This window comes from Haemorhous mexicanus, chromosome 5 (genome assembly GCF_027477595.1).
Source record: "Haemorhous mexicanus isolate bHaeMex1 chromosome 5, bHaeMex1.pri, whole genome shotgun sequence".
In the NCBI taxonomy this organism is placed as follows: domain Eukaryota; kingdom Metazoa; phylum Chordata; class Aves; order Passeriformes; family Fringillidae; genus Haemorhous; species Haemorhous mexicanus.
In genome coordinates this window covers 13,978,536-13,990,635 of record NC_082345.1, presented here as the reverse complement: position 1 = coordinate 13,990,635, position 12,100 = coordinate 13,978,536, and the positions used below count along the sequence as shown (strand labels likewise).

Sequence of the window (12,100 nt, the reverse complement as noted above, 5' to 3'; positions counted from 1 at the left end):
AGGGTTTCTTTTAAGAGATCAATAAAGTCGGAAATACAAACTCTCAAAATTTGGGAAGTATCAGAATGAAGGTTACCTACAGCAACATAAGTGCAACAGGACTATGAAAAATGTGCATTAAACATCCTGCTCAATAATCATTTGCTATTCCTCAGTATTATTATCCCAAGTCCCCTTCATTAAAATCCAAGCCCTATTTATGCAACTTGCAATTAGAAACATGGGTAGAACATTTGTTCTCTTCACTGTTATTTGCATCACGATCCAGCTAAAACCCAAAGAACTGCTTTTATTACTTTCAAAAACCATCATGATCCTGAATCAGCATCACATTTAGAACACTCTCTTACAGAACTCCCGAGCAGAGAAACATAAGGCCAAATTAAAAGAACTTAGTGCTAGAATAAGTCCCTGTAGTATTGATTAATCATTTTCCCAGACTGGTACAGCATGGTCTATCACCATCTGTGCATGTAGCCCTTCAGCCCCCTCCTTCAGTCCCTACAAGCACCTGCTGTAAAGCAGAAACCTCACCCTGCAAAGCATTCCCTCTGAAACCTCATTTTATCCCCAGCTTTTCACCCCCAAATTATGGCAAAGTTAAAGAAAAAGCTGGTTCCAACAAAGTGATTTGGAGACCAACTCAGTCTCTAGAAAAACAAAACCCAACACCAGTTCTTTTTTCCTGACTAACAGACTCCTGCTGACTCCAAAGAAGGAATTTTGGAACAGCTTCTTTCTCACCCCCAGGCAGAGGGAGGGTGTGTGGCCCCCGAGAGCAGGGGGCAGGAGCCCTGCATGGTGCAGCCCCTGAGTGCCTGCCAGGAGCCCACAACTCCAGCACGGCAGGAAGGCACCAAGGAGGGTTTATCAATTCCATCAAGAGTTCTGCCAGGATTCCCACAGAGCATTTTAACTGAATTACATCAGCATTTTTTAACAAAATCAGTTCCCCAGGAGAAAATTTCTCATCTACTCCAAAATACACAGCACTCTCATGCCTGCAACCCAATACACTGAACAAAGCTGGCATTTTATTGAAACATAGAATGTTTAATATTGTTTAAAATCCATTTTGTTTGCACTGATCTATTATCTCTTGATCCCTCTGGTTTAAAACTAAGAGAATCCAAGTGTTTCACAATGGTTACCACCTAGAAACTCATGTTACTAAGCTAGGGGATGCACTCCTAAATTGTGATTGTTAAGGGCTTTCTTTTCAGGTTACTTATATACAAAAGATTTGTAGATCTGAAAAGGCTTAGGTTTTTATAGCAATTAGTAAGTTGATTCAGCAAGAAACTTTCAAAAGTGAAGAGTATGAAAATGTGGGCTATATAACACTAAGGAACAGTACAGAAGCCACCAACACAGACTGCAAGGTGTGTTCAGTGCGTAGATTAATAATATACCGGAGAAGATAATTTACTTGAGCATCCTAAACTGTGTAAGTAGCAATTCAGGGCAACACCAAAACACATGCTTAAGTTTGCAAATGTTAAGCCCCAAGGAAAAAAATGGAAAATTATTCCAGATTGCAGAAATTCTCAAAGCAGTCTTACTACCTAGACAGATTAAACAGAACTGCAGCCCTTGATGTCCTCATTTCTTTTACTCGCCTGAACTATTTCTAGGGACAGTATTTGTAACAACATTATCAATATATATTTAGTACTGCAGCTACAAGTATTTAAGCGATGCATAATAAATCGTTTATTTCTGTAAATCAGGCCATTCCCAATTCAGTAAGAAATTCAGGGCTACGTCCCTAAATAACTCTTACATCACTTTTCTAGCATCAGACTAGAAACTGGCATAGTCTCAGTAAGCTAAAAATGCTTCCTTACACCACTGTAGTTTCCAATGTTTTAGAGCTATAATGAGACTGAGAATCACTTCAAAAAAGCAATGCAAAAGTATTTTCTGAAAGTGGAAAGGCTGGTCAGCCCTGAATATCCAGTAATATACTTCTCAAAACTAGTTAGCTGGCTTTATTTTTCCCTCAGCCTAACACTGTCACTCAGCTCACTTTGGCCAAGTGTAATATATGTACAGTATGTAAGGTATGTGTAACATAGCTTAGAGCTCCAGAGCAACTCCAAACAATCGAGCAGACTACTGGGTACCATAGTAGAAATATGCCAAACAGAATGGATTTGAAATATCACTTCAAAGTATTTATTTGCTTACCACAACACATAGACCCTGAAAGATCACACTTTTTTCCTCCCCATACCTGACACCCAGGACTAAAGAATTTCAGCCACATGTTCACAGAATTCAGTGTGTTGGGAGAAAATTAGGCTAAACTATACTTTTGCCAAATAATTAGTTTGGCCTTCTAACGTGGAAGGTTTTCTGATAAAATCCAAACATCAGATCCACATTTAATTTCTCATCTTACTTATGGAGGACGAATATTTCACCAAATCAGTCAGCTACTTCTTACAGGACTAACAGATAAAATTACCCTCGTTTGTGGCAAAAAGGAGATAAGATGGCACTGAACATCACATCCTCTAGAAAAGAACACAGCTTTCAGAAACAGCTGTTCTGGATATCAGGACATGAAGCTCTGTCCAGCTTCCAGGAGAAAGCAGCAAGAAAATACATTCTTAATGAAGCATATTAGTGAGACAAATGAGAGGGAATTTCATTGCATTAAATCTTGTTTCCACGGGAAATTGATCAGAATTTACCCGTTTCACAAAGCTGTTACCATTTAATCAAATGCATTAATTCCATTTAACTTGCAAAGACATGGGTTACCAGCACCCATAGGCACCTCCAATGCAATTAAATGTAGAACACAACAGACTGATTTATGTCAGTACAGGAATATTTTCTCAAGAATACAACATCACTCAACCACACTGGATGAAACCTATTGTGCCTTATGAATGGCCTCCACATATAATTTTTCAAACTTTTGAGAGAGTTCCAAACTGTGTTCAGAAGAGCATTGGTCATTTTAAAGGGGACAATAGAGAGCAGATCATCTTCAAATTTTCATTAGGGTGAGTATCAGTGGCAAAACCTGTGAAGGCTGACAATGACCTATTAGTAAAATAAAGTTTGGAAAATATGAGACTTGCGAGAAATGCTCATCTAGAAAAACATCAGCAGCCACCATACGGGCATGAAACCCCAGGACCTTGTGGTTTCTGTTCAAGAGACAAAAAAGTCAGCTGGCTGTTCTCCAAACCAAAACCCACATGCATTAGAAATTTAAGGTACAAAACAGTTTAAATAAATCTTTGTAATAGAGTTCACTTTTGTAGAGTCCTGTCTCAGCTGATCACACTCCAAATGCTTTAAAAGCAGCATGGGGGCAAGAAACTATAGCAGAAGGGCTAAAATTCACATTCTTCTCTAAGCTGCTGCAACTGATCCTACAACCAAATGGATACTTCCATCTTCAGGTAATATACACATTCTCTACAAATACTGAAACTCCCACTGGCTAGTTTGCTTAAACAACGCAAGAAGCATGAACTTAAGTATGACTTACTAGACATGGAATTAAAACATTTATTGCCATCATTTTCAGATTTGTGACTTGCATTCCATTTCACTGAGTGCCTGCTAGTACATTATGAGGCAAAGGAAGCATGCTCCAAACAGTATTTTTTTTCTAGCATTCTTTACTTTCTACAGCCAGACTTTCCACCTCATAAGGAATCACTAAATACTCCTTACTTGAGTAAAAACCAAATCAATGTTGCACGTGGCATTCCAGATGACAAGTCATCAGTTTTCAAATGGCAAGTTTTCAATATTGTTTCACTTTGCAATCTAAGACAGTGTGTCAATAAAACTGTAGTAGATTTAATTATTCTCTTTCCAACACATATGCCTTTGAATTTATCCAGCATTTGAGGGTAGTTTGTGTTGAGTTATCCCTGGCAGGCAGCTAAGCACCACCCAGATGGTTGCTCACTCCCTCCTCAGTGGGAGGGGAGAAGAGAACTGGAAGGACAAAAGAAAGAAACTCTCAAGGAAAGAGAAAAGACAAATTAAAAAGTGATGGAACAAATATTCCTAGTGATTGAGAAGCATAACTTCCAAGTGAAGCTTACTTGAAAGTAAACTACCATTTACTACATATCCCCAGACTGTTAATAAGATGCATAAAATTCCAAAGTATTTAGATACATTCAGCAACCAACCATTGGCATAGGCTAAAAATAAACTCAATTTCTGCTGCATGTTTGATACAACATGGGAGGTTTTAATTGTATTTTTGATTAGTAAAACCTAATCATGGTAGACCAGGTGCATAATTTAAAAAAAAAGAAACTGGTTTATTCAGCTGCCTGAACATCCCTTCTCTGAACTTTCCTTATACTTGACAGGTGAAACTGGTAGGGCAGCTCAAATGCCGACAGAAATCCAGTGCTTACTACTCAGAAAGCTTGAGGCACAAACTCACAGCATAAACCACAGAAAGCGAGATGCAAATCTGAACTCAAAAGAAATGAATCAAGTACCAGATTTAAAAACAGAATATTTGAAGGATCCCAGTTGTGCATGCATGATGAATTAATTTATGCTAAGAATTTACATAAAATAAAAATAGCATATTCTTCTAGTCTTCATGACTGCAGAGAAGATCACATGATTGCTTGCCTAATTAAAAGGCACATGTACTAATAAACCAAGGTGTGACAAGAGTGAGACACTTAAGAACTGGCCCATGCACAGCATTCTCAGTCCTGTTTAGCTCCTTTAACTCTTAAACATACAAATTGTCACTTTCAAAAACTCAGTCTCATATTCACATTTTAAGAACTTCCATGAACTTTCCAACAGATGTTTAACTATGAGAAGCATATGAAGCACACCAACACAAAACCAAGTGAAAAAGCTTTACTGGTCCAAATTTATGCTGAGTTTTTACACAAAGCACCTCTAATTACTCTCAAACTTCAGAATAAAGCAAAACAAAGAACAACCAAAACCCACACATTATTCTGTAATTTAACATAGAAAAAAGGGTAACTTATTTTGTGACCTGAAGTATTACTTTTGGTTTTGAAGCTACCATAGAAATTTTTTGACCTTGTGATAGGTCAAATGATTTGATCCTATCAAGAATCTGCAGACAACTGAAATATTTGGAGGCCACCAAGCTTTCCCAAAACATATACAACGTCTGCTTTTTTGCTCCCCCTTGCTTCACTGTCCCCACTCAGACCACTATAGACAGATATAGAATTCAAACTGACTAAATCCACTCCTTGCTCATGCTGACAGAGATGGCACTGGAGCTGAGAGAGGATCCTTTATAAATGCAACTGGGGAGAGCAGTGGAGACTCCTTACCACCCTCACTCCACCAAGAAGGCCAGAAGACATGAAGGGAACTTTTACTTTGGAAGCTGGTAATGTGCAGAAGGCAGCAACAGACCACAGAGATGAAGAACAAGTCCTATCATCACCTAATGCCTTTCAAATGCCCATCACCCCTTACACTTAAACACTGTTTTCCTGTAACTTTCCATGCCCCATATTATCCTTCAGGAGAGCTCATTTGCTTTCAGACTGTTGTTTCCCCCACTCCAAGTACTTGTTCAGAAGGGATTTCCTGGGTAATCAAAATCATTCAGGGCTGCTATTCCTCAATTGTATGATCTTGTTCATAAAGTACTTGAGTTAGAAGCCCTCTTACTGTAGTCTCTTCTTTCCTAGAATTCTCTCATTCTTTTTTTTTACTAGGACTTCACTACAACATCAAAAACATCTTAATATTGTTCCTCTGCAGAGTCATAACCAGTTTTAGCTACTTATTTTTATAGAAGGCCTCGTGTTAAATGGCTTTTCTCACAAGCCCTTATTTCACTTAGAATAAAGTAGCATGTGGCAAATTTAAAGACCAACACAGAACATGATTACTCACACTCCACATAACCACGCCCAAGGAATTTTAACCACAAGACACAAATTTCTAGTATTCATAGCATACATTTAATGGAGGCTGAACACAGGACTTCCAAACAGAAAACACTTAAACTCATAAAATTCCTGAGTGACAAATAGCTCAAATTTGGAAGACAACCCATGGAAAATATCATACATGCCTGACCTATTCTTGTGCTCTTTCACTGTGACAGAGAGATACTCTAGATACGTCCACAAAATGTTAACTCCATTACATGTTTCAGAAAACTTTCCTCCAAGAGAGGAAACCTCACCTGATGGGCCATGGGAGAACTGTCTAAAAATTCTTGCTAGTGCCTTAAGGTCTACAGTGAGCAAACAATCTAATTAGAGAAATCTCTAAATAATTTTAACTATTTTGTCAGCTTTCACAGAGCAAAAATTGGAACTGTTCTTGCAACTGGAAATGGAGTTTTTTTCCTTATTCCAAACCTGCCAGTTAAAACTGATGGACAAAAGATACTGTACCCACATCCTCAAAAATCATTCCCCTACCCCTCAAAGAAAAAAATAAAAGTCACACAACTCGAAGCAATCCCACAAAATGCTTAGATTTTGCCCTACATGCAAATACCATATTCCTGTATTCTTTATACTCTTAGAAAACTTTTTATGCTAATTGCCCAAACTCCTTCATTTTAAACTTTTTCAATGTCTTCTTCCTCTTACATAAACCTGAAGTTATCCTATTTGCCCTGTACCTCTGCATCAGTTGATAATTACCATTCTCCTTGAATTTCTGTCCCATCTCAACAACCAGGTATGTGTCTACTTCTGCTCATTTGCATGAGCACTGTCTTATGTCTCTTTTCTTTCTTTGCATGCACATTCAATCATACAATTTGGAAAAAAAATCCTAATCTACCCCACAACTAAGAATGCCCAAGGCTGTGTTCCCCTTTGGCTCCATGCATTCCCTCAAAAATCTCACCAGTAAATATCATCTACTTCCATTTAAGACTACCTCCCTTCCACCAAAGCCAAGTTTTAGCATGTAACAACCTCTCAGACTCCTGGCAACCAGCAGGCGATCAGAGTTTTTATACTTTTCTTCCACCTCCAAAAGCTCTCCCTTTAATTAGCTGATTTGTTACTATGCACACCACAGATATTTAGATTCCTAACCCAAACAAGCTTGAAACTAGTATTTCCCAAAATTCTGCCACTGCTTGGATAAGCCTCATCAACTTGTTCTACAAAACAAGTTTTCATCTCAGGTAGACTTGCACCATCTTCCACTTTTATGACTTCAGCATCCTTCTCTCTGGCCTAGAACAAAATGAACGAACCCACCCGCACAGACTTATCTGAGTGACATTTGTGTGGAATGCTTCTCCAAAAGATGTGTGACTTGCCAGCTGAACAAAGCCAATAAGGAAAGAAGTACACATGTTTCTCTCTCTGCATTATAGGGGATAAAATTACCCCAGCACAGAGAAGAAAAAAAACAATCTGTTGTTTCTTCTAGGAGGTTGTTCACAGAAAGGAACTTCTCTTCATCCTTTCCAGGAGCAGGACAAGGAAAACAATCTTTTATTTCTGACACTACTTATTCATTGATTCCCCTCCAGCTAACCAAGCCAACTATTTGTTTTTGCTTTCAAAAAAAAAGTTACTTTTGAACCCTGTCCTGCTGCCAGCTGAATCAAAATGCTGACTTCAAATGATCAGCAGCAGCAGGCTCCGACACAGACCCGTCAGGCTTTCAGACAAGCACCTTCACACCTTAGGAAAAGGTTTGTCCAACCTCTGCCTTATCGTGACACACACAAAGAAACTTCCCCTTTAGCTACACTACCTCAGCACCACAATCACTTACACTGAACACCATGGTCTCATTTCTTTGTACTCCACCAGTTTCCTAAATTATATTTTGAACTGGAGTCAGCTCCAACAGATGTATTTGCTTGATCCTACACAAACAATAACACATAGAGAACTCTCAACTAACAAGGCAGTTGCTAGTCAAAAATGTAAGATATGCAAGCAACTCCCCCCCCCATTTCCTGCATTTTTAGCAGCTCTAAACAAATACCAGAAGGCTGTTGTAGTATTTGGGGCTGCTTCAGAGTGATCAAAGAAAAAATAACGAGGTTGGTTCTCCATTACCAACTCAATTCCAGTCACTTCAAGTCAGTTTATAAATTGTCATGGCATTCCCAGACTCCTTGGAATTTCTCCCCTCCTGAAGTGAATTGAAAATAGAGACTGAAATTATTATTGTGATATTAACAAGATTTTATTTCAGAAGTAGATATTAATTGAAAGCAATTTAGGTTGAGGTGGGGAGGAGATTGCTGCAACACTGCAACTTTAACAGTATCTCTCCCAGCCACCTGCTTGATTGTGGAACACATCAGCCTTGTTTTAAAAGCCAAATTGAATGGGAACTAGGGCAAAGGGAAAGCTCTGATGGCAGGTACCACATATTTTCACAAGGAAGCTCCTTCCTGCTTCAACCCATCACAAGTCACCCTGTATACATGAGCATCCTGAACTAACATCCCAGCTACATAAGTAAATGGCTCAGTTAATGGGCACAAGTGAGACACAATCAGTCTGCTTTAAAACCCAAAGGTTATGAAAGAAGACAAACATGTGCAACACCTCTCAATCCACTGAGAGAATGAAGAAAGCAGTCTCAATGTTCACTGAAAAATGCTAGTAACCCATCATCTGACTGCTGGCTATTAAAACTGCAATGTGGATCACAGAATCTTATATTATGGCACCCAAAACTGCACACAGTTCTCAAGGTGAGGCCCCACTTGAGTAGAGGAGGAGAATCACCTCTCCCAGCTAATTAGTGATACTGTGCTTGATGCACCCTAGGATTCAGTAAGCTGCTGCAGTTCCTTCTGGATTGTGATTGCTCCTGGCATTTCCTTAGTTTCCAGCAGACTACATGTAGGATCAATAAATACTGAAAACAAAGGAATTACATTGAGAGTTGCCATACAAGAAATTCCTGACTTTCTCAATAAAATGATCACTCGTTTAAGTTTCAGAGAAATGAACTTCAGCTCCAAGGCCAATAACCCTCACACTCAAGTGCTCCTATAAGCACCATTTCTCAGCTCTAAACTAGAGATACTTTACGAGTATACAAAAAGAAAATAAGAAAACAAAGTTCAACTTAGTAACACAACTTGATCCAAGCTGTGTAAAACTGAAATAAAAACAACCAAAGCAAGCTGGAAACTAGTGGCAGAGCTGGACCTGTAAGGCAAATAGTGTTAATCCTCCACTAGAAAGCTGGGGACTGAAGCAAGAGCATCTCTCTGACTACACCCAAAGTTAAGCCATGTTTGCCTCCCATAGCCCAGAAAGAGCACCTAGTGCTATGAAAAATAAAACAGGATTGAGGAGGAGGTAAAAAGGGAGAGACAAAGAAGCAGAACAAGAGTATGGCAGATGAGGGGGAAAGAATAAGAGTAGAATTACACTATGTGGGTTAGAGGACAGGAGAAACACATCGGAGAGACAGAACAGGTAATGCACAGAACAATGCAGGAAGTGATATGCTGTGATCCTTTACAGGAAAGAAACAAAACCACCTTATGAGCCCCATGACAGGGGCTGCAAATAGTCAGACAGGATGGGACAGAACACATGAAGAAACCAGAGTCCCTCCAAAATCCAGGACCTTCTCTCCAGATCTCACTCTCTGGGTCGTACCGCATGCTTAGACTTTCGTCAACAGGCAGACAACACCACCTGGCTTTACACTGTACATTCTGCACAGTGGTCACAGGCCACATTAAACTCCCACTCTCTAAGTCAGAACCCAAATATTATTTTCCATCTTCAGCAATCTTGAACAATTAAGCAATTTAAAAAAAAAAGGTCAGGTGAAAACAACTGCACTCCCATGCTGTTCCCACTACAAGTCTTCTGCTCAGTGAGGTGGGGGAAGGATGAAAGGAAAGTGATAAGGAAAGGGTGAGCACATGTTCCAACATCCAGAACTACTCAGTTGATGTTTTCTTCTTTTTTTCTACCAGCAACTCAAATTCAACAGACAGAAGCAATCCAGAGATAGCTGACACGTGACTGACTGCTGCAAAGTGTTCTGGTTTGACATGGACCAATTCTTGCCTATTAGTTTCCCACCTTCTCTGGAAACACTGCTCCCCTGCTAAATTTGGATTATGTACTACCTTGCAAAACAAAGCCTAGACTATGGCTTGTCAATAATTTCACGAATCACAGTTTGCAGTATATTGTTCTAAAGGACATATCAACGCTCTTCAGTTGGCAGCTCTTAAGGGATACAAAAAATGAACTACTCTTCCATGACATCAGGAGTCTCTGTAACATTGTCAAAACTGATAAACACCAGGTTTCAAGCAGTCTAAGGGCACACTTCTTGAGCCCTCTAATTGCAACTATGTCCCTCCCCTAAGCAGTTCCCTACACAAGACCTGAAAGTATCATCAGGCTGTCCACACAAACACTCACCCACTGTGAGAGGGGAGGAAAAAGTAAAAGAAAAAAAAAAAACCAAGCAATTTTGCATAGCCCTCCTAAGCGGCAAGAGGCTGCCTCTTGCTCTAAAGCATTCAATGCTTCTAGTAACTCTGATAACATCGAAAACACTTCCTCCATCTTGCCCTGTTAAACTAAGCAATAGTTTTGTATAAGACAAGAAATAGAGCTTATTGTCCCTTTCTAACTATCATAAAATGGTAAAGTACTATTTATCCAATGAAACTGATTTGAGAAAATATTTCTTGAGGTATCTTCATAGTTACAAAACTCTTTTTAAGTTCTGTATTCTATATTATTGCTATAATGGACTTTTTTGAGTAAACCCTTTCAAAAACATTCAACATATCAAAACAACTGACTGCGGCAGAGCACGGTGATCATGACACCTCTGACCTTCACCCAGGTATATTTCAGCTCTTAAACTAACTTTTACATACAGAGGGAGAGAGATACAGGAAATATTGAGGTTACAAGTATGTGAATAGAAACTGACTCACCACAGTCCTTTGCTTGTTGGGCAGGAAGACTCTAACAATGGGCTTCTGTGGAGACTTAGGGTTATTCCGTGACATATCAGCAGGGTTTTGATAAACTGAAAGGGATGAAGGTGCTACAGAGAGGCTAGAGGAGGAAGATGATGCAACTGTGTCTGTTGAAGCTGAACTGGAGACAGAGAAATCAGTTCCATTCCCCATGGATTCCAGTAACTGCTGTTCTCTCTGCTGTAGAGCATCAAGCTTGCTGGTGTACTCTTCATAGGCCTGTGAAGAAACAGCAGCTGTTTTAATCATGTAGTAGCCTCAGACAAAATCAGAACTCTAAATTCAGAACAAACGTGAAACAAAACACTTCCTAAACTAACACAAATTTCCCAAGAATATGAACAAAATGGTCTGGTCAAATTTTTCAGAATACAATGAAGAACATCTTGTTAAACCTTCTGAACCAACAAGTAATGTTTAAACAAATTAAATAAAAAAAGGATCGAAGAAATCTTGAGTTACCGTTTCAAAGCACCTGCACTGAAGATTCTAACTCACAACCACTTAAAAAAAGACAGAAGTCTTTAACCAATATTGTCAGCTGCAATGCTGAATTACTGTGCTCCAGATAAATTTATCATTCTGTTGGAATGACAGTTAAATACTTCTAATGCAATAATTAAGAGAAAGCTCAAACCTGCTTTTATCATCCATATCTGACTCCTCACCATTCACTATTCTTCACCTCTGGCACTATACTTTCATATCAAATAGTACAAAAAAATGTTTTTCTGTTAGAACACAACACATTTTGCCTTTTCAAAGCCATCCATAAACATGTAAAATGTGATCCTTTGAAAGTTTTTTAACATTTTTTCAGCATGTTTACACAAAACCCGCTTATACAGATCAAGTTTCTTAAGCAAACAAAAACATCAATAATATTAAATTTGCCCATTAAATCTTTATTAAATGTAGTCAAGTTAAACATTATTGCCAAGATCTATAAAACAAATATATAATCAGTATATATTTTTCTTTAAAGTTTGTTATGCACAACTTTGTAACAAGACAATTTTGATTGATATCAAATACTAGAACCATTTCTTCAGTATATAAATTAGCAGAATATCTTCAAAAACCTGAATCAGTTAAGCAACGTGTGTTTCACACTACAGAAGAATGTCA

General features: G+C 38.7%; 1 protein-coding gene across 1 annotated transcript in view; it reads right to left on the bottom strand.

The window, feature by feature from the left end:
• BRAF (B-Raf proto-oncogene, serine/threonine kinase) overlaps positions 1–12,100 on the bottom strand; it is an 80,852-nt gene that overhangs the window by 42,563 nt on the left and 26,189 nt on the right. The window contains exon 3 of the mRNA XM_059845942.1: positions 10,928–11,191. Coding sequence (XP_059701925.1) covers positions 10,928–11,191 — 264 coding nt within the window. The remainder of the gene's footprint in view (positions 1–10,927; positions 11,192–12,100) is intronic.